The following is a 23,980-nucleotide window of genomic DNA, read 5'->3' as shown; positions in this document are numbered from 1 at the left end:
TATTTACTTTGATTTAAAAATGCATTATTGTCTACTTTCTAATAAACCAGACAGTGGAACAAGAAACTCAAATTATTCTAAGTTTATTCTTAAAAGTCCTTTTTTTTTTTTTTTTTTTTGAAAGACTGAAGGCCTTAATCCTTAAAAGCCTTTTTGAAAGAAATGTTACTAGATGCTGGCCTTGCAGCTGGGCCCAGATTGAAAGTGCACTTACATTTTTATGTTTAGCACTGAAGGACTCTGAAGTTAGCCCTCGCACTCCACATAAAAGCTTTGGAAACGGCATTCTTTGCCACTCGTGCAATTCATTCTCTAAGAAAAGGAAATGGAAAGAAAGATTTCATGTCCAGGGCTTCAGGCCTTTGATCATTTGATGAACATTGGATCCTCAACCTGGGCCTCCAGCTTCTCAGGCCAGACAAAGAGGGCCCCGGCCGCACAGGCTGGGCCGCGATTCCCGCCCGAACAAAACCTTTGGCGGCCGCACAGTGTGACAGCCTGGGAAAGGCCCACCTCAGCAGGGCTGAGATGCCCGCTCTGCCCTTTGATCTTTCATTTAAACCCCAGCCAAAGCACCAGGTCAGGGGATTTCGCGTTGCACACCCCCATCGGCAGAGGGGAGCAGGTCAAGAACAAAATGGGGGTGACCGATCTCCAAAAAGCCCTGTGACGCCTTTCTCTGGCCAGTTTCACATGACTTGTCTCGTATTGTGAAACACTAAGCCCGCACTTAAAATGGAATTTGACATTACATGCTACAATGGAGTCAATAAATGGCATTCTTCAGTGCTTTTACAACAAAGTCAACCCTCCCTTAAGTGCCTGAAAGCCTGTAGCTAGAAAATACTTCTCATTTACTTCTTTATGCAAGTAAATTGCATATACTTTAAATTTAGTTTTCATTACAGCTTCTTGTTGCTGACGACTGAAGTGAGCTGAACAAACACCTAACAAAGGTGTACATTAATTTTACTACATACCATTGCTTCTATTTTCAAAGACTAGGTTGCCACGTGGAAAAGTGCTGCAAATATCTCCACATTCTCTCACTGAGGGAAAACCTATTTTCCAGTAAGCATGAAAAACTGATCCCATCCCACTGGAAAATCTCCAGGACAGGGCTAAGGAGAAGGCAGACACAGGAGAAGAGAAGGCCAACTTCTTTTAACATCAGGAGCAAGTTCCCTATGATGCTCATGGACAGAAAACATACCCGTTTATGTGCATGTGTGACCAGATGCATTAACATTCAGAATACAGAGGAAAAAATGCTAAATTCTTCTTTCTGATGGGGCACCAGGTCATTATGTCCCACAGGACTGAGATATGTGGATGCAATATATGACTGCAAAGTGTGGAGTGTATTTTTAAAATAAATCTAAAAATATGACTACTTTAGAAGGTTTAAAACAACCGTAAAGTGATTAGAAATCAAAGGTCTATTATTTCATATAAATTAATTTATGTTATTACAATTAATCCTTTTTCTTTAAACACAAACACATTGCACACAATGGCAGATCAAGGTAGCTTAAGAACTTAGCACAAGAATTAGAAAGGCTAATGACAATTTTTTATTTTCAACCTCAGAGATTATTCTTCCTCTTAAAATGCAGTTCTATGACAGTGTAATATAAACAGTGTGGGAAAGGGGTATGATATATCAAGTTGACAATTATGTCTTTTTAATATACAGTCAGGTTTACTTGCCCGCTTTTACCCTCCTTCCTTTTGAAGACTGTGTCAGTACTAAAAATTTGGTTTAATTGTATCATACCGAGATTATTTCAGGCTATCTTAAGCACTTCTCATTGTGAACCATATAATGATCAATAAAAATAATGATTCTAATCTCTAGAGGATCTATAGATTTTTACTTTTAACACAAACATTAAGACACTTCATATTTCATGAAATACATTTCACTGACAAGGAAACCAAGGTGTAGGAAAGTTAAATAAGTTGTTCAGCATTGAACATAGACAGAACTGCAAACAGAGCACTACAATTTTGCAAAGAGACAAATTTGTGCAAATTTGTGCACCTTGTACAGGGGGACCTGTCTGGTACCAGATCTTCTAGGCACTATGGTGCCAATGGCCAGCTACAAGAAAAAGCAAATGTGCTTGACCATTGTGGCTTAGTAGGTGACAATACTCTGGGCAATAGTCATGAAGCAGCTCAGGACCTAACTAACGAAACCACTAAATAAGGATTGTACAGCCTTGAAGTATCTTCTTCTAAAAACTGCACTAACTATTTAAGTGGTAAAGTTAGAAAATTCAAATAGTTCTCAACAGCACAAGAACATCTGCTCATTCACAAAGCATTTGCATTTGGGTCTGTTGTTTGAAATCACTATGAAAATGAAACTTAAGAACATTCAGGAAAAAGTACAATTTGCCTCTAATTTATTCTCAGGTTTTCTGTGAATATTGCTCCCCACGTTGTCATGGCAACACAAGCACATCTTTCAGTACCAACGAAGTAACAAGCCTTTTGATTCTCACCTTTAGCCATTTTATTGAGAACCATGTCAATTAGAATGTAGGTTCCACTTCTTCCTGCACCATCACTGCCAACAGAAAGGGAAAAAGAAAAAATAAGGCCTATCAATGTGCATCTAGATTCAACATAAAGGTACCTGCCATTATTTTATACTGTTACACAAGGACTGAATGAGGGGAAATGTAGGGTACTGAGAAGGGGAGAGAGAGCTTGCCCTGAATTAACACAAGTTGTTCAAGGAAGATTAGCCTGCATGGATACAAGGGCTTTGTTTTGATTTTTTAAGCCAAGCTGTGTTTATGCAATAAAAACATTTTAAGCAACATTGGAAAAGTCAGTAACATTAAACCCCTAAAAGGATGTAATTTTTGTTCTTCAAGTGTAAATATAATGTGCTTATAGTCACTTGCACTTGAGTTCAAGAACTGCAGAATAAGCTAGACCAGCACATTATCCAACACTGTCCCAAAATGTTGTGGATTGCATTTGAACACAGCGGCCAGAGACACCATTGAGACACTGGTCTAAGAACTGATATATCTGATTACTGATGGACTGCAGTCTTTCTTCACTATATATCACAAGTGATTCTTCTTTTTTACCGTTTGCTTCAACTCTTCCGTAGTTGCAACAATCAGAAAAAAATATTATGCAATTCCTGAGAAACAGCTTTAACTTTTGTGTGCCATCAGTCTTGCCTCAGAGATGAGAGAACAAGCCTTGGGAGTGGAAAAGCTCCCTAATGGGAATGCAGCTTGTGTCCCTTTCAGACATCAACATATAATTGCCAGTGTGATGTTCTTTTAGAGCTGCTGTTAGCAAACATAATTAAGACCTTAAGTAAAAGCTTTTTTCTTTCCCTTCCCCCAAATTTTTAAAAGGTGCATGTGTGACCAATTAGACTGTATATAGTTTTATTAATTAAGCCCTTATTTTTATTGATGGCTCAATTTGTGTACAAGAATAAATGAAAGGAAAAATAATAGAACAGTGTGAGGCACATTATTTCATTCTGTTTATAGGCAGGCAGGCTATGAAACTTCATTTTTATTAAGTCTTTGTAGAAAGGCTTTTTCTCTTTCAGTTACTAGATGACTTCTTAGAGAGGGAGGTAATGGTAATATATTTTTTTTCCTATGGCTGTGAAGGGAACAAAGGCATAATCTCATTAGTTAAGCTGAATGGTGAGAGACAAAGCAGTGATCAAGCTCAATACAAACAAAACAAAACAAAACAAAAAAACAACAACAGAAAACTACTGAGCGAATGGTAGACATTTTCATCCATCATCATAAGAGAGGAACAAGAAACGTCAAGGGTCTTCATTCTGTGCCAAATGTTTCTTTTCTTAGGATTCCTAAGCAAAGTAGAAGAGCCTGCTCCAGGCTGTTCTCATCTGCAGAATGCCTCCTGGCATCTGGGGGAAGGTGACTGCTGAGCCACTGGTGACACAACACGTTCCCTCTCCTCCCTCCCACAAAAAGTGGAATGTCACGTCAAACAACCTGCCTCTTAGCAGGGCTTTGTTGTTTCTGTTTTCCTTGTCTACAAGAGTATTTTGAATAATTAAGTGCAATGTTCTCCTTAAAACTCACAATGTCCAAAATCAAACATTAATGTTACTATGGCAAAATTTTCCATTGACCTACCCAATAGGTTTCCATTGCATCTAGCAAAGTTTGAGGCCTAAAAATAATCTGTGCTTGAAGGATTACTCAATCTGTGGGTTGGTCTCCACTCCCCAACACCACCCTCCTCTTACCATGATCAATGAAAGCAAGTGAAGAAGAAAAAAAATTAACTGAGTGCTAATAAAGACTAAATTGGGAGGGAATGCATGGAACCACTACTTATATTTGAAAGGGTAGCCATGCATTCTTAGTTCAAGACACAACATCTACAAAAGCACAGGAAAGGATAATTTTATTAGGAAAACACACCCTAAAAATTATTTAGCATTAAAAAACAGATGATTTATATTTCCTACCTTCAGCCTACCTTACTGTCTTGTTAGTGATTTATTTAAAGCTTTAATTTACCCATTTTGTTTTTACCTATATGAAATTCTTGCACAAAAATCTCTCTGAAGCTATTTTAGAAATTGTACTTGCCTGCAATGAACAACTACTGGACAAGAGCGACCCCTGTAGCACTTGTTTACTTTTCTGAAATAAAACAGACACAAAAAATTAATTAAGCATATTACATACTGTTTCTTTAGCCAACTGTCAAAAATAAGCAGTAAGAAAAAGCAAATATTGCAGTCCTTAAAAAAACAGTCCAGTTGATAATTTCCTGATATAACAAGCAGTTGTTACATACATAATCTTGTTTAAAGTTTGCTTCTGCTTTGCTGCTGTAGAAATACTTGGTAACATCCTATTACCAGTGTTGGTTAGGCAAATGAAATAATCTCTTTTCTCAAATGTCTCATGTGTTAGCTCCAAACTAAGATTATCACAAGATGCTTTAATTTTAAAGCCAACTATGAGTTCATGAATTTGCTCATGAAGCAACAATAAAAACAAAGCTATAGAACAGGTCTGCCAATATGTAAGTTCAGTGAAGGAATTAGCTAGTGCTGAAGCAAACCAAGATGCTCAGTCTAAGAATAAAGCTTGCAAAATTGTTTTAAAACTATTTAAACTGCCCTACAAAAACCCAAATCCCAAATCCCTCTTCTGCTCTAGAATGTATTTTACATATGAAGTTTGTTACATACCAAAAAACCACCAAATACGTGTGCATATGTTAACAAGGCAAGCTGAATAAAGGATTAATTGGGAAAGCATTTCCTCAGGAAATCAAAACCTTTCACTTTCCTTGATGAGATGCTTGAGTTTACCAGAGCTAGAAGGTCTCCTATATAACCATTTCTTAGGGCAGCTCCATGAGATGCCCAGTTACTCCAATGGTCCCCAGCTTTGCCAAGTGTTGCAGAGGATCCTAACTGCTAAACTGATGAAGTGAACTGCCAGAATTTGGCAACCGTGCAACAATGTTATTATGAATTTGAAAGCATAACTAACCTCCTGAATCATTTAGTTCTTGGCTCTTCATCTATTCACTAACATCTGTGCTGTTAAAGCATGCATATATCTTTAAACATTGCTTACAGTATAGCCTGAAGATGCCTAAACTTCTAAATCTGACAAGGAGTCTGGATATTTGGAAGTCAACGCAAGCAGGCTATGGAGATGCTGATGATGTCCCATGAAACTGGGTTTTCACATTCCACCTTTTACTATTCAAGATTCTAACCAAACTTGATAACAATATTAAGTTCTCTTAATGATTCCCTTTAAACACTAGGATTTAGGATTTTTCACAATCCTTACTCTCTTCTGCTCATTTATGTGAATTCATATCCGCAGAGACATTCTGTCTCTTTTTATACTCCTCGTATGTAAGTAATGCAATAGAATAACTTTATCCTTTCTATGAAATAAATGGCAAGCCATTGAGAAGCACCTGACTTTGAAAATTAAATGGGACAATTATTTGTCCATAACACATATACAGCCACTATCAAGCAAAACTCTGCCTCCCACCATCTGCACTAGGAGAAGAGCAGTTTTTGCACTTAAGGTATTACTTAAAAGCTAATAATTACAGAGAGGTATTTGCCATTTCTTTTTCTGCTTATGTGGTTCCTTTGTTCCCTGTATGGCACTACTATACTTGCATGTTGTGACTAGCCACCTACCAAAGTCCTAATGTACTTTCAATGACAAACTTGAACTGAACCTATCAGAAAATCAGACAGCCAGAGACGCATGTTAGGGAAAGACACCTTATGTTTACCAGTTTTATTGAACAGTTTCAAACATTTTCATTATCACACATTTCAGAAAACAGTAAAACAAAGGGTTTCAATACAGCTGGTTCATAGTTTTGTCTACATATAGTTTATGAAAGTATTTAGAAGTGCAGCAACGTTTCACGTCATTCTTAGTTCTGGCTAATGAGAGTGAGCTGAAAATTCATCAGTAAGCAAAGTTCTTGAATGTTGAAGAAAATATATATAATATATATATAAACATATACAGGAAGAATTAACTTAGAAAGAATGATTAGTAATACAAACCAACCCTTGGCTCATTGAGTGAAAAAGAAATCATCATGCAAACCATCAGCAAGCAAAGGTCAGAGGTCGTTAGAGGCTCAGAAAAGGGGTTTCCCACATTGTCCCTGCAGCAGAGTCACAGTTTCCAATGATCACTTTTGTGACTATGCAACTGGGCTCATATTACTAGCTGCAACATCACAAAAATGACACTGGCAACCGCTAATTAGCTGGCAAAATAAGAATTTGTCCATTTTTAAAGTGAGCAGTGTTAGTAAATGCCATTGCACACAGCAAGAAGTGATAGCATAATAGATATATATTTTAAGCAAAGCCCTCACATGTGATGCTAATTATCTTTTAGCTTAGCAGTCCCTCTTTAAAGTGTAAATGTGCTCCCTCTGGGCTCAAGAAATATTTAATTACACATATCAGTGCATGACTAACAAGCTAGTCCAGAGCAATAATGATTGGTCTATTGTTCAAAATGAAATTAGGACTCCAGAAGCATTTAAAACTGACCAGTGATTTCTGTAGTAGCCTCACCTCTCAGGGACTGGCTTTGGCACAGATTTTTGAAATACGTAGAATAATCTCTTTTTGGCAATTTATACCTACATTATGAAAGTGTGATAGATTATTCCTCAAGGTTTAATGCATCTGCTAAATACTGAAACACTGTCTGATACACAGTAAGAGAAATGTAAGCTTTCAGTTTTCAAAGAGACTTGAAAAATTTCCTTGAATAAAAATTATAAGGTCCATATTCCCACAGACTCTGGGCAAGGTAATTTTGGGAATCCAATTTTTCTTGGTGATGAATTATAAAAAATAGAGGGTTGGTTATGTATATGCTTAATTTCATATATGTATGTGAATATATAAATATACACACATATCCATATATATATACAAACACACTGAATGCACATAAAAACATAGATAGATTAAAAGAAATGAGAGCAGCCCCTTCCTAGCACCACCTTACTACAAGTATGGCAGTGCTGTCAGACATTCAGGGGGCTTTATGACTCAGCTGTCGTAATCCAGCAGAGCTCATACTTTAAATAGGAAGCTTCAGGTGCAAAAGATGTATTGTATAAATGAATTCCAAATATATTCCTTTTTTTTTTTTTTTTGTCCTTAAATAAACAGCAAAATTAGATGACCAAGAAAACTGAGATTCATAGACCAGCCATAGTGCATGCCAAAATTCCTTTTCAGAAGGAATTTTACTATGCATTCAGTATTATGAGTTCATCGTACAAAATCTGCACATAGCAAATGATTACGGTACCCTACGCTGGACTGTGAATACATATTAAATGAACATTCAGAATTCAATTAAATCTTAACAGGTTCATTCCCATACTTGCTTTAAATGGAAAGAATGGCAGCTCAGATACTTTTCTCATCTAGTTATAATTTTGCTTTTTCAAAGTATCGCACAACAGTTCTTCAATGAGGCTATTTCACGCTCACACAGTGTCACTAAGCAGCACGTTCCTGGTGATGTGAACTATGATCTACTCTAGACCTAGTCCTGCAGCTCATGCATGGACCTTGAGTCTTATTGAACCAAATAGGAGCTTTGGTGCTCCAAGTTTCAGATGTCCTAGCTGATTTGTAGCCTAGTTAGAAATGATAGCAAATTTCCCACTAAATTCAGAAGGGGTAGAATTGGATGCTGGGTTGCACCAGTGCTGCAGCCTTGCATGGCTTAGTGCAACTCATTCAGCATTTTCACCACAAAAATTCACTACAGGCAACTTCCACAGTGTCAAAAGCACAGGAAAATCAACGTAAAAAATCACATTAAAATCTGTATTTGAACCCAGAGAACCATTGTAAATTCAGTTTCATCCTCCATCCTATGGCCCTGCTTCCTTCCTCTGCTATTGCTTTTGTGGTGTGACCCTGGAGCACGTCCAGATGTTCTTACCTTGCCCCAGTTCACAGCGACTGCTGCACTCTATCACTTGACCTGTAATGCATGAGATGATTCTCTGCTCTGAAAAATCCTTGCTATACATACAAGAACACTGATGGATAAAGAGTGGCATTTAGCCCTCAGTTTTTAAGGGTAAAATATTGCCAACAGACAACTGTGCAGCCAGCTCCCATTGGACATAAGCCAGCTTCTCCCCTCGGGTGCCGATGCGTAACTCCTACCAGCATCAGCCAGAGCTCCGAGCGCTTACTGAAAGAAACAAGTTTGGACCTTTTGAGCACTGATCCCTGTATAATCACTTCAGGGGGCTGTGGATAATATTGTAGCACGGAGAGGAAAATAGGAGATCCCCGAGGCCGCTTGTGGATTGAGAACCAACTCCCCAAACCTCCTGGAGATTCTTTTCATTAGTCATAAGCGCATCGCTGTGGATTAGCTGGTACATGCTAACACCTACACGCGATGCACTGGGCACGGTTTGCAATCAAGAAAAGATTATTTCACTCCAGTATTTATCATGCATGGCTTTAATTTTCAAATTAAAATTTAGATAGACACAGCAAACATTAGAGAAGGTGACAAGGACTTTCACAGGTTTTGCCTTTGTATGTTTCTATTTTAGAGCCACGCTGACTTCCTTTAAAATTCCAGAGGGCATGCTTTGTCAACATTTTCATCTGCTGTCTCAAATCTCCACCTTTCTTCAGCCAAAAAATGTCTAGAAGCTTCACTGCTTGATCCTCACAAGCAAACACTACCATGGGAATGCTGTTATTGCCATATGACTCCATTGTGACTTTTTTTTTAAAGTGTGTTGATACTACATAATTTATTTGTGAGATTCCTGCGATAAGGATCATAGGGGAGCCACACAAAAGGCTTGGAAGTTGCAGATGGCTAAATACTTGGAAAACAAAGAAATACAGTAGCACTGAAGAGCTGTACAAAGGAAAGAAGGCATCAATCTCTAAATAGGAAGTGAGTGTGTCTATTTGTGAGGTAACACCAAAAATCAATCTATTGCAGATTTTTATGTTAGTTTATCATTGCAGCATCACAGGCTGAGGGCACTCTTTCAAAACAGAATTACTTAAAGCACTACTAGAAGTACAGACAGTTCAAGTTTAGTTCCTCAGATTTGGATCATCTTAAATAAACTGCCATACTTTGTGCTTTACCTGCGGAAATCCAGAAGTGATCTCGTGGAAGCAGGAACTCTCTGATCGTTCCAGCTGAGGAAATGGAACTGTGTCACCGTGCGGGTCTCATTTGTCTGCAGGTTCTTCAAGTAGAAGCTCCTCACTAGGAAATCCTCACACCAGATGTGCTCAGAAACAAGGTTTACCTACACCACAGAGAATAAATGGGGATCAGGGATTTTGCTTGCATCTTCAGAATTACAGGTGTGAGTTGTTTTGGGTGAAGGAAGTTGCTAATTTTATTAGCAAATTGGCCAGTGAGGTGAAAATATTTTTTTTATTTAGCAATGAATGTTGTTGTCAGGAAGGGGTTTGCTGCCACTCCTATTTCATTGAAAATATTAAAAAATTACTGTCAATTTTAATGGAAAAGAAAAAAAAAAATCACTAAATTGAAACCTGATGCTGTGGCCGTGCCTTTTGTATTCATGTAACATCATATACATCAGACTGCCAGGTGCTTTTCACACGAAGATGCCCACAAAGCATTGCTCAGGCCACATCTGAGTGATCTTAAAAATCTCACAGGAATTCACATGAGAAGTTAAAAGTCAAATTTTTCACCCACATAGAAAAATAAACATAAAAATGCAGCTTATTTTCAGAGTTAGTTTTTTCAGATAGAAAATTTTTTTCACATGTTGGTTTAAATGACAATATTTCTTCACGTTTTCCTACTCATATTTGGCATTGTGTTGTTATTTTCTTCCTCTGGTCAGCCAGACAACTGGAAAAACATGACAGCCATTCTCAAGGTTACACTTCCAGAAAACTGATGATATGGTATTTTGGGGTAGCAATGCAAAGCAGAAAATAAAAATCTGTATTTATTGTTGTGAATGAGGCAAGAGGTAAAAATAGCATTAATTACTAAAGCTATACAGAGGCTTTTCCACAAACATATGCATATGGCTTTCCTAGGGCAAAATTCACTAGTTTTAAAAATACTAATTTCCTATAAAATATAAATATGTGCTTTTATATTTCAACCACTTGCAAAAACATTTTAAAGACAAAATCATTGTCTTTTTTTTTCCCGGCACCACTTGGTTCATTATTTACTAGATTTTACCCAGCGCAAACTACCAGGTAATGAAAACGACGCCCAAATTTCCCACAAATCTAAAACTACTCAAAGACACACCGAGGGGATTTAAAAGACCTCAACTCGATGTACAGCTCAGATCAGCTGAAACAGCATTTTGCCCCGTATGAAATCGAGCCATACCCTTCCTGTCACGTTTACAACCCGGCGTTTTGTTTAGGTACCTCGTAGATGTGGTAGAGGTTTGACCCTTCGTCTGGCCAATAGTGGTAGCACTGCTTGACTCCGTTTTCCGCGAGGGGTGTCAGCATGACAATAACGACACAGCCGTTCTCCCAGACCATCTGCAGACAAAGAAAGACACCGTGGCCACATTGTGACTGCCTAATTACTGCGTGACATGTATAATTACTGCACTCAGACACACAATCAAAATTTATTCCATTCACAGGAAATTTATTTCATTTTCATTAGACACTTTTACTCTGCAGCTGCTTTCAAATCCCTGAATAAACTGGCACCATATTTTGCAGGCGTCCATGAAATATTAAAGAATTTCCAGCAATTTCAATTTGTATCTTCTACAAAATCTCTCCTTTTTCTCGGTACTTTGTTCAGCTGCTTTTCTGTCAAACTTTCAGATCCACAAAGGAAATACTGAACAATGCTTGCAAAACACATGGCTATGTGGTGTTTGATACTAAACACCAAAGGAGCATGGACACACCACTAAAAGCATATTGACCTGCTAAAGTTGCATTTGCTGAAACCTGTTTGTACCTTCAGTCTTGTTTCTCTTTACAGTGTGCCACAAAGCAAAAGCTAAAAAACCGCTGCATTACTGAAAGAATCATAAAAGTTGCACCTGAACAACAAAGACACAATTACAAAAGATTTGCTGCAAATGTGCATTACTTTTTTACTTTCTCTTTATTCTCCTTTTTCTTTCTTTCTTTTCTGTCTTTCTGTCTTTCTCTCTTTCTTTCTCTCTCTCTTTCTTTCTTTTCCTTCCTTCCTTTCTTCCTTCCTTCCTTCCTTCCTTCCTTCCCCTTTTCTTTTCCATTGATTTTATTCTTTTTCTTTCATTCTCTCTCTCTCCCCCACTCCTCTTCCCTCTTTTTATTTTTCCTTTTATTTTATTTTTTTCTCATTTTCTGGAGCTAGAAGGGAAGTCCAACCCATGCTGCAGACTGTGCGCTGTCAAAGCACAGGTATAGCAGGAACAGAAGGAAACTCTTGTATCTTCACTATCAGCACAATCGCCTAACAATTTAGACTAGCCATGGTCCAGGATACAGGAATCCAACACATCCTCAGCTAAAAGATCTGTGGATGCCTCACACAAACAGCAGAACAAGCAGAGATACTCTGGTCTGGTGCATCTCCCTTCCAAACACAGCCCATGGCTGAACAAAAAGGCTCCTATGAATTAATACCAAACAGCATAATGACTAAAAACTGTTATTATTATGCTGTACATTGATGTTATATTTGCATACAACTTTCATTGTCTTTTTGCTAGCATATAAAATTACTGAATGAAGAATAAACTACTCTTTTTGTGAAGGGTTATGTTTATTTCACAGAAATATTTATAAGCAACTGTATTGACATGTAAATTTTGTAAACAAAAAAGGCCTTTGTCTAAACTGTGCAAAGATGAGATGATACATTCAATTCAAGGATTATTTTTTTTAATTACATATCAAATAAAAGGTTTCCTATTCATGGATAATGATGTTGTCTTCTCTTTTAAGAATAGCTTGCATATATAGAAACAAATAGCATTTTTCTTTGCCTTTTTTTTTCTTTTCTTTTCCATTTTGTAACATAATTGAAACAACTTTTAAAAACAGCTTAGAATTATTTAGAGAAATTAATCTAGGGTTTGCACAGAATAGGGCTATTTATAATTTATATAGATAGAACTGGGGAAAGAAATTGTAGTTGGATATAAGGAACAGAAAAACCCTTCTTTTTTTCTTTTTTTCCCTTGAAAAGATTTTTCAAATCAAACTATCTGTAATCCGCCCATCCTCCTGTTAAAAACTGACAATACTGCAAAAGCACCAAAAAAATGCTATAAATTGATAGATAATTTATTTTTTCAGACAGATGTAGATTTATCATTTGTATCTTTTTTTGTCTTTGCATTTGTTTTAGACTGCAGCTGGCAACCTTCTTTGTATGTAAGGAAGATGAATTGGTTTTCATTCATTCTATCATAGTTTCACCTTTTTTAGTTAGCAATCAGACTAAGATCAGAATTCAAAACATGTATCTTACTTTAAAACTAGCCCCACTAAATCAGTACTTTCATCACATAACGATTTAATGTGCCTCTAGAAGGTATAGAAGCTCATTGAAGCCATTACGAAAATGAGGAGAAACACAGTTTTTATGAGTGTAATAAAAATACAATGATCTAGACCATAAACTAATCATCTAGCACTCTGCTTGTGCCACCCAAGTGTAACATTATAAAAGCCCACTCGTTTAGAGAGGAATCCTTACAGTTTGGCAGCCCTGTTCATTGGTTCAAAGATACAGCATTTCATTAGAGAGGGGCTGTCTGCATCTCTGAAGATTTCATTAAGCATAAATCCAAATGAAAGTTAATTTAAACAAACAATTTCAAAGTTACTCCGGGGTATAATATTTCTTTTAGGTCATAGCGCGAAAATGTAGAAGTCAAATCTACTAAATCAAGAAGGCAATACAATGTAGTGGCATCACCCCTGTTACAAGCAATTGTCACCGCATCTCGTGTGCTTACCATTGAGATGGGATCTTTACTAAGACTCACAGGCTGCGACTTGAGGACTACCACTCTTATTTGTTTCCTTAATAATTTAAGTATTAGACCACGGGGATGTTATCTGTATTTCTAGCCAAATAAAGCAGAAGAGGGGTAAGTCAGAGGCAGCTCACAGTTTTATACTGTGGCCAGTTCATCACCCCAACTTTAACTTGGTGATGGGTTCAGGCACTTCAGGTCCCAACACCCAACACTTTGCTGTGCCCAGTGTGCAGAAAGGGCTGTGTGCTAGGAGGTGGCCTCAGCCAGTGTGTCCCTGTACTGGAGGAGAAGATAGCACAGCTTTGGTCTGCACAGCACCAGTACAGCTTCTGGGGAAGTGCCTTTGGTTACCAAAGTGACATTTCATCTGGGCTCAGAGAAGGAAAAAGGAGGTTCAGACACAAATTCACAATAATTCACATAATTCTGAACTTTATATGCTTCCACAATTGAAAGTAAGCTATTGAATATGATACAAAATTAAATAGAAAGTAAGGTCCTCTGGGCAGAGGCTTTTCTTTTTAGGTATTTGTGTAGAGCCTATCAAAATTAAGCCTTAGGCTCTAAGCGTTAACTACTGTTAGGCAAATAACCATATAAAACTAAACTTCTCTAGATCACTTTGCATAGGCAGCTTCATGTTTGTAATTTATGGCAATACTTGGAGGAAAAGAACGTGGAATGGAATCTTCTGAATGAAAGTGATAAAGTCTGAGTTACGCGTAAGAGCTAACTACAGAGCTTTGCAGTGCATGCTTTGTGGAAAAGGGAAAACTGTATAATTGTGTGACATGTCTACCTTCAGCCTATATGCCATGTTAATTATCTTTAATGAGGTTCTGCTGTATGCATCATTCTCAAAACATTCCTTAGACAAGAATAACACCATCCCTTTCCATTTACTGCAAATTAAAGGCTGAATCCTGCAACCCAAAGATGAGCAGTGTATTTGACATCCGCAGGATTCCCTGTTGATGAAACCCACCACATGGAGAGACCTCATGCTGTGGCTATCGAGCATGCTAGTCCCATACAAAGGACTTCTGCATTGGAAAGAATTAAATTTAGTATGAATTACTTGTAAAGGAGCACAGAACTGCTTTTTCAAATAAGGAAAAAAATAAAGGCACAAATAGAATCAGTGCTACAACTGCCACAAATCCTATAAAACAAGCATTTTTTAAAGCTTGTATGCATATTTACAAATTCTGTTGTTTACTAGCTTGTAAATAAAATAGTTGATATGAATCCTCTTATTTTTGTCAGACACTTGATCATTTTGAAACTTCTTTTTATAATTACGGATCCACCCCAAAACCCCTTTTCAGCCATTTTCTTCTTTGTTTTAGTGATAGGGAAATGATAAGATATGTGTTCCAATCAGATGCTGTTCTTTTGACAGGGACTGGTGGAGAAGTTTCTAAAATGTGATGATTTAAAAGTAGAAAATAACTAGGAAAATCGGTTAAATCCAGCCTGTTCACTAAAAATAACAGGCTAATCACACCAGCTGCATTCTGAAAGAGATCTCCAGTAAAGTGAAGAATCTACCTTCTCTGTCTTTTAAGTTTCCCAAATAGTTGGCAAGTGTAACTGTTTGGAAAAGCGGAAAACAAACAAACAAATTCTAATTCCTAATGGCGATCAAAAATCAACAAAAATAAACACAATTCCTAAAACTGCAACAAGTAAGGTATTACCACTTACAGGATCAGATTGTACACATCCTATTACACATCTCAACTGTAATTTCTTTCAAGTTTTCCACTGGAAATAGAAAATGTTGTATTGAGACGGTCAGAAAATGGTATTTTCTGGAATATTTTAAAAATAAACCTCAACATTTTAATTAGTTTAAAAGAAAAGTGGGGAGCTTTTAACTTAAAAAAATATTTAGGGGGATTTAGAATTTTGGTTGCTTGCAAAACAAGCTTTTTGCAAAATATTTTGGTTGATGATAGCTTAGCCTTTTGATGTGAAATGGGTCAAATCCGACAAAATCAGTGTCTGTTTGCAGAGTCATATGTGTGCAAGACAACCAAGAAAATCCATAGTTTTAAAAATTAGCTATACATTTTATGTTTAATTAGAAATTACAGTTAAAAGGACATTTTAAAACATGAAGCGAATGGAAATCATTCCATACACCGGATGAAAACAGTACTCCATGTTGAAGTTGAATTCAGGAGCTATGACTCAGAGCTTTCCTCAGTCTGGCCAGGAGCAGCCACACTGCAGCAGTGATGACTTCAGAGAAGATCATATATAAGCAGGTGGCAGTCAGGCTGGCTGCATGCATTATGCTCCTGCTGCTGCAACAACCCTTCTTTGGAAGTCAATGAGGAAGGCAGACTCAAGACGACTGCATGTGTTGCTGTACCTTCTGCTGTCTCTGAGAGACATGAACTGCTCTTATTCTTCTCAGTAGATGGATAACTCAAGCCTTATTATTAAATAATTTAAATACTCTGTTTAGTATTGCAGTGCTGACAAAACCACGTTAAAAGGGGACAGTCTCACCAAAACTTCCATAAATTAGCTTTTCACTTTAGTATTGGAGAGGTGGAACCCCAAAATTAAAGGGACAATATTTTTAAAAGGACCACTTCTAATTACCTTCTCTGACCTAAGCCTTAATTAGAAGTGAGCATGGTAAATGCACACTCCTACACAGAACGCCTATGGAATTCCTAATGCAATATTTATTTCACATGGCTTGATAAGTTACTAGAGCTCTAGGGGCTACTGTTCTGTGCCTCTCTCTCCCTTGCTGTTTTTCTTTTATTAAATTAAAATATGCATATTTTACACATTGAATTGCTCTGTTTCTCTTTTCATCTGCTTTTCTTTCTGAAGGTGAAAACTGATTAGACATGCAGGAAGTCCTGTTCCAGGCAAGGAAAATAAAACTTGGGAATCAAGACTGCTTGAAAGCCTTGTGTTCTGCACAGATGAACAAAATGGAGAAAAATAATCTAGTCTGAAAATTAATTTCAGCATTCACAAAACATGCTGAACTGGGAGCACAGAAACCAGCAATCAGAGCAGAGTTTGGTACAGTTGCTCTTACTCAACCCATGGGCTTGGAACACCAGTTTTGCAAGGAGACTCATTCAGCTACAGCCACATGGTCTTTTGTCCATGGGGATTTGCCTTTGGAGAGCACTGATGACTAATCTTTTTTAACACAGGAAACAATCAACTGTCGGTATTTTGTATTTGTTTTTCTGAATTGCAAAATTGGAAAAGAAAAGCAAATGGTGCCAAACAGACATGCAAACATTTATCAAGTCCTCAAGTCTGAAATTCAGGAATTGGGTTCTTTACATGCTGATCTGGGAGTAAAACGACAGACAAATTTTGAACTGACTCTGACAATATATTGAATATGGGTAGAAAAAAATACTGTAAAATAGTTTTAGATTTAGAAAAGCAGAATAGGGGGCAATGAAAATTAAATGGCAATGGAATTCCATGGCTCAGATCAGGGCTTTGGTCTTTACTCCTGGGACTCTTTCTGCAATTTACATTTAATAGTCTTGCAATAAAAATAGAAAATAATCAAAGGAGCAGAGATGAGGTCTCACCATGCCCAGCTGGAGGCCCCAGTCACAACAGCACAAACCTCTGCTGCAGTTGGCAATAGTGTGTCTTTAACAAGAAGAGTGAAGATCTCAATTTCAAGAATATTTCATGTATTGGTGAGTAGTGAAGGAAAGATGGGGTAATGAAAATCATGTATTTGATTCAAAACATGTCAGATGAAGCTCTTTTTCATATCCTGGAAGAGCATCCTAAGTTCAAAGGGTCAACACCTGCAGTCTGTCCTCCTGGTGCTGTAATGGATTCAGTGCTGTTCACGTGTGGTACCTGCTCCAAGACTCCAGTCAGACTGGGACCCTCCAGGGGGATTAAGGCACTGGGAGAACTATCTAGCCTGAGCTACAGATCTTTTCAGGTAAAAAGGCTGGGGATTTCCTAGTCCAAATTATAATTGTTGACTGCATTTAATCCGATGGCTCATTGTTGTAGGTCCTTTGAACCCTTTTGTTTCTCTGTCAAATAAGGAGAATTGTATTCCTCTGTTCCTTCCATAGAAGTCATACAATGTTCATATACTTTGTTAATTATGTTGGTCATGAACACAGGAAATCAAAGAAAGACAACAAATACTTATGTAAATATATATCATACTTGATTTGATTTTCCAGGGAAATTACGAGGCCACTTGGCAGGAACTGCTTCATCCCTCCCTCTATTTCACCTACTATGGTAAAATAAAAAAAAAAAAAAAAAAAAAAAAGTAGTGAAACTGCACTTCCACCCAAGAAGAGGAAGGGCAAATGTTTAATAAAAGGCTGAAGGGCAAATGATTAATAAAAGCAAAGCATAATGTGGGTACTAGCAGTTCTAAAGGGAGAATAAGACTGTATTTTCCAGCGGGAAAAGCTTATGGACTCCTACAGAAACCTCCATTTTCAGACAATGAACTTTAACAGATATGCAATTTATAAAACTGGCATAATTAAGAACATTTCTTTCGTGTAAGGACAGTTGGCTCTAAATATTCTAACTCCAAGAAACTGTTTCTTGCATATTATCATCCCTAGTCTTCTTAGAATGCTTTAAAAGTTAAGGCATGTACTTCATGTCAAATACTTCATGGAATTATAACCCAGCACATATGGAAAATAATAAAATTTTATGCCTCCAGAATTATTCACAACATGGAACTCCTGCTGCGAAAACTTGTTATAGATCAGAAATGTTCTACATCCTCTTTCTTTTGAATTATGTTCAAAGAGATGTTGAATTTTAATAGTGTTATGTGAAAGAGCTCAGTGAAATCTCACTGAAGCTGCTGGACAAAATCATCACCTTTCATTCAAGATAAATGCAAGAAACAAGCAAGCTCTTTTATGGAGCTTGATAACTGAAATTACAGAAGTTATCATCAAAAACAAGAGAAATGTGAAGCATGTGGACCCATGAGTTTTTCTAGAAACTGATATGCTTAATGCAGAGAGAGAGGCATTAATCAAGGCAAGATGATTAATCAAGATAAGCAGAAAAAAAAAAAAACATGTAAAAGGAATAAAGAAATCACCAGCACAGCTCGACAACCTAGCATTGTGATCATGGTAGAAAAAAAGCTGAAAGAGAAGTTGGGGGTAAAATACTGGGTGAAAGAGGTTTGCGAAAGAAGAAAAAAAAAAAGAATTCATTGCTTGTTATTTGATTCTGTCTCTGTTCAAGGAAATAAAACTCCATACTTTTTTTGTAAATAAAATGGAACTATATCAAAGCAAAACCCTGTCCTGATGATGAATTCTCTTTCCAGCTGAGAAGAAAACAACACACAGACCTGGCAAATTGTTTAACCACTCAGGTAAAAATGGATTAATACCATGTGAGAAGAGGCATCCAGTTTTCAAGAAAGGGAACTGTGAGGTGGAATTCCCACTGAACCAAAATAGAATCAATGAAGGAAGTATCTCTCACAAATAGTAATTGGTAAAAAGAGATGAAAACAAGACCAGATGAAATTAAAAGAAGACCTAAATCAGCTGGAGGCTTTTCAAAATTAATTAAAGTAGTGGCTGGAAAATTTCCAGAGCAGTCTAAGAGATGACATGCAGTCAGAGATGAAATCTCTGCTTGAGCCGCAAACACAGAGTAACCAGACAGATTAGGAAGCCCTGTGGCAAAACAGATCAATGAGGTGACTGACAACACATCTGCTGCAGGCAAGAAAGTTTTCAAAGAAAAAGGTAAACCAGAAAAGTTGGAACTAACTTGGGGCTTGCTGGCTGATAAGAGCTATGGCAAAGATATAAAGGGTTGAAGAAGAGAACTGGAACAGAGGGGCAGACAACTGTGCAAGTCTGATGCCTGGAAATGGCCTTAAAGCATTGTAAAAGCCGCACTAAGACCCATGTCTTTTTCTTTAGCACTATTATTTTTTACAACATAAATAAAGTTGGTTTGAAAACTATTTGAAAATGATCTATGTACAAGAATTTGGACTATCTCCAGCTCAGAGACTGCATCTTTGAAAGAAAAAATTCCAGCAAGCTAATCCTTCTCAGACTAACATTAAAACCCAAATGAACAGAAATGTACACAAAATGTTGAATCTAATCACCAGCTCTAATGGCCTAAGTGAGATGGGACTGAAGAACAATACCTGCTGTTCTTCCTCACATTACCAAAAAGGACATAATCTTTCAAGAAGTGATCACTAGTGAGAAGACTGAAACTGGTCCCTCTCCTGTCCCACAGGCGTACTAGGTATGGATCTGTTCATCAGGAGTAAGAATGCCAAACAGGATGAGCTTGGGTAAAGCATCAGCAATGATTTAGGAAAGATTTTTGCCTGGAAGACAGAGAAGACACTATCTTCATTCAGATCCCGGCAACGTGAAAGTAGTAAATGGGAGTTTGATTACTGAGTGTCTAACAGCACTTGCACAAAAATACTGGGCACTGCATCAACATAACTGGTTGTAGATGGGCCTGCCAATAAAAACAGGAAAAAAGACTATCCAAAACTAAATAAGCTGTTCGGTCTTAAATAGAGATAATGAATGTGACCACATGATCATGCAGAAAACATAGACATGAAGAAGAGCAGGCACTGCTGAACAGTGTTGGAGCTCAGGAACTGGGTTCCTTTTGCATGCAAATACATTGGAAAAAGAGATCCAGAAGTATCCATAGCCTTACCCCCTGCCAACATGCCTTTGGTCCATCAGACCAACAAAAAATTGGTCCAAAATAAAACCCACAAAGTAAGTATAATATAGTATGACTGATGGGTGGAAGAATCCAATGCAAATTTAAGACAAACTGCATTTAGAAACTGTGTGTCTGGAATTTAGCATGAAAACTAGATAGTCAGGACAGATCAGGAGCAGTTCAGATTTTGTGATGGATATCAGCTGTGCTGTAAATGCCAGGAAAGTTGTTTTACATGTACGCTTTCATGCTAAACAAATACTTTGTAGACAAGTGTTTTAGAGAAAACAGCTTGAATTGCTTACAGGAGTTGAAACAATTATACCTGTTTCTTGCTGGGGTAGCCTTACAGACAAGGAAAAATTGACCGGATGGTGCCCAACATGCAACTAGGATCTAAGGCTACAAAAAGAGAAAAAGCAATAGATCTAGTAAATATTGGCAAAGGGTACGCCACACTCCAAGAGTCTTTGTTTGATTTGCTAAAGCATGACATGATGCCTTTAGACAAGGAGCAGCAGATTAATCCCAGGTCTCTGCTCTGGAATCGGTCGCTGTTGTTACTATCAGTAGGATAACTACTTCACTGAGCATGCAGAAGGGGAAGAAAGAAGCACAGCTCAGTATCAGCTGGTTCTGAGTGGAGGAGGGAGAGGGAGGAGAACCACTGAGAAGATGTTTCAGGAATGAATAATTGAATTCAAACAATCCCTGGTGGCAGCACCACAATGTGTATAAACTACAGAAAACTGTATTCAAGTGAACATCAAAGAATTCTGCCTCGAAAGGAGTTAATACCCTATTCTCCTTAGCAAGTTCAAGTTTCCCTTTCTTTATCTTAAATAGCTACTGTTTGGTGAAAAATGGATATAAACTTTGCTCCTGCATCTGGACATTAACCATAACAACTGAACCAGCATATTGACATGTGATCTGCAGGAAGTTTAAAAAAAACAACCAAAGAAAAGTGGGTCATGGTCGAATCTGACATAGGAAGCTTGTTATTTTGAAGTGACAAACATCATCAAAATAAATGTAAGAAATACGCTTGAATGGAAACCAATAGAAGAACCAGTAAAATATCACATATCAAGTATATCACATGAAGAGTGGACACATAGCCACACTTGGGAAGCAGTTGATATTGCCAAATAGTGTCCATGAAGCAGCAGACCTGTGCCAATGGAGTGATTTTTACTGGGAGAAGAAATAGCTAAGGAGAACAAAAAGAAAGTGAAAGAAAATGAAGAAATTCAAGTAACAAATGGCATGAAGAACAGAAGTTGAGAGAGACTTTTGACAATGGAGTTGGACAGAAACAGCTTGGGTCACAGAACAAAGAAATAACTTTTCATTTCTAGTCACTCTCTCTGCAAATATGTTGCCTAACTGTTCAAATTAGAATGGGAGAAGAATAAAATATATTCTTCATACTATGGTGGGATTAATCCTGATTTCTGTGTTGGCAGCAATGCTCATAAAAGTTTGTTCTTTAAATGCTTCCTTTAAAAATGATAATGTATAATTTTTCAACATGTAAAGATGTAAAAGCTAGAGGTAAAAATATACAAATATGAAAAAATATACAATTTAAAATCCGCTATTACAGAATAGCTAACATGGTATTTGATTTTGCATGTTTAACTTAAAAAATATATTTTCAGGTAGCATGCTTGATGTAAGGAACGCACTCAGCAAGGGAATAAAAAAACCAGTCTTCTCAACTGTGTCTAATTGCCAAATATTTAAGACAAAAATCACAAGTTACTTGAAAATTTAGGCTGGAACAACTGCTCAACTTACTTCAAGCAGAATGCATTTGCTCTGCACTTCTAAAAACAAGGCCCAAAATATCTCAGATTGAGCATTTAAATATATAGACACTCAAAATCAAACAAACTTTTTGAAAATTTATCAGAGAAATGGTAGGAAATTGTGCTATGAAGAGCGTATAAAGTTGTCTTTAACAGGGCTCAGGTGATAGTTTAAAATCACAGACCAAGTGATGAAGATGACAAAATACGACGATTTCAACTGAATGCAAGCTCCTAAAATACAACAGCTTTCCTAAATTTTTTCCTTAGATATTCTCTATCTTCAGAACAAAAGTTTCTAAATTCATAATGCAAAACAGAAAATAAAAACATATGCTTGTGTTGTTAATAAGCCATAGTTAGCTGTAACACTTCCTCCATAAACAGCTTTCATAAGCTTCCAGGCAGACTTTTACACTTACAAAGGAATACTGAATGCAGATACCCATCATGCAAACAGACAGCCTGTTATGTAGGCACACACCTAGCCTGGTCCTGTGTGTATGTCCAAATCTGAGAGCTGAATGAGCACATAAAACGACTGCGAGCAAAGTAAGCCCATATTTGCGCATTGGTAATGAGTGTTTTTAGCCTTGCAAAAATTTGTGGATCTACTTAACTTTATGCAGCAGGATTCTAACTCAACACTTAAGAATATGTGGTAGGGAAAATGTGTAAAAATTTAAGCATTTTGGGGAACCAAAGCATGTGAGAAGTAGATTTTCATGCAAAAATCCACAGCAAACTGTGCTGGGTCCTTTTTGATCTGGAGAATGACAATGAATTCTGACTATGCCCTTAAGAAGGTCAGACCCTCTAAAATCATCCAGTTCTTGGCAACAGTTTAATTATGGACTCTGGCCTTAAGTTTGGCACTAAAATATGAATACTTTACCCTGAGTTTTTTTCTATATATTTTCCAGATCAACTCTTCTTTGACAGGGCTTGTCACATACATAAAATATAATATCCAAATACTAAATTTTAGGAAGACATTTCATCAAAGTTTTTTTTCAAATTCTGAGACTCAAGCACAAAAGATTTTACATTCGTTATGTTTTGAGAAGCACAGAAAAACACATGGCTTATAACCTAACCTCACTTTTCAAGGAGATGTTTAACTTACCTGCCAGAAGTCAGCAACAGTAGCAGGGAGCGGGCCCTGGGTGGCAATATATGCTGGGTTTCGGGGGTCATGGTCCATCTGGAATAAGGAAAGAGAACACAGACTGGATTTGTTTGAAGGAAAATCCCTTGCTGTGTTAGAGACAGAAAGTATGCCAGGGTACTAACAAGTGACTTCCTGAAGGACTGTTTTGCCCTTCCATCCTTCATTGGCAAGCAAAGGATTTTATTTCTATTTATAAACTCAGAGGAGACCTTTTTCCACAAAAGACTGATGCTACCACATGAGTATCAGTACACATGATGAGCAACAGCCTATGTCTTCAGTGTGCAGCGTAAGATCATTCATGTTGGTTGACAAAGGCGTTTATTTGAGATCAGTACTCGTGGTTTCATAGCAACCTAGGAGCCATCTGAAACATTTTTCTACACTGACTGTTAAGAATGCTCCACACAACTAAATATGTTCTCCATTTCCACCGTGCCAGTCAAGGGCACATGTAACTCAGAAAAAGCAAAAATGGGGAACAAATTCAGTTTCTGGCTTTTTCTGGTTAGCTGAGTTGTCTAAATGCATGGATTTGGCCTCAACAGAGGAAGTTCTGCTTAAAGGCCTTAATTATAGCATTTAATTCAAGGAGCAGAAAATTCACTGAGCAGAAAAAATAAAGAATCTAAGAAACAAAGCCATCAAGAGTAAATAGGATTAGTGTGTTACAATGAATGTTTTTGAA

The 23,980-nt window shown here is 37.3% G+C and overlaps 1 protein-coding gene across 2 annotated transcripts in view; it reads right to left on the bottom strand.

The window, feature by feature from the left end:
* Positions 1-23,980, bottom strand: part of PTPRN2 (protein tyrosine phosphatase receptor type N2) — a 643,897-nt gene that overhangs the window by 22,681 nt on the left and 597,236 nt on the right. For both annotated transcript variants that reach the window (XM_027450443.3, XM_038174330.2), the window contains exons 17-21: positions 23,248-23,325; positions 10,994-11,113; positions 9,704-9,870; positions 4,620-4,673; positions 2,511-2,575 (exon numbers count right to left, since the gene is read on the bottom strand). In XM_027450443.3, coding sequence (XP_027306244.3) covers positions 2,511-2,575; positions 4,620-4,673; positions 9,704-9,870; positions 10,994-11,113; positions 23,248-23,325 — 484 coding nt within the window. The remainder of the gene's footprint in view (positions 1-2,510; positions 2,576-4,619; positions 4,674-9,703; positions 9,871-10,993; positions 11,114-23,247; positions 23,326-23,980) is intronic.

This window comes from Anas platyrhynchos, chromosome 2 (genome assembly GCF_047663525.1).
Source record: "Anas platyrhynchos isolate ZD024472 breed Pekin duck chromosome 2, IASCAAS_PekinDuck_T2T, whole genome shotgun sequence".
Taxonomy (NCBI): domain Eukaryota; kingdom Metazoa; phylum Chordata; class Aves; order Anseriformes; family Anatidae; genus Anas; species Anas platyrhynchos.
The sequence above is the reverse complement of the archived record's forward strand: the minus strand, read 5'-3'. Positions and strand labels throughout refer to the sequence as shown.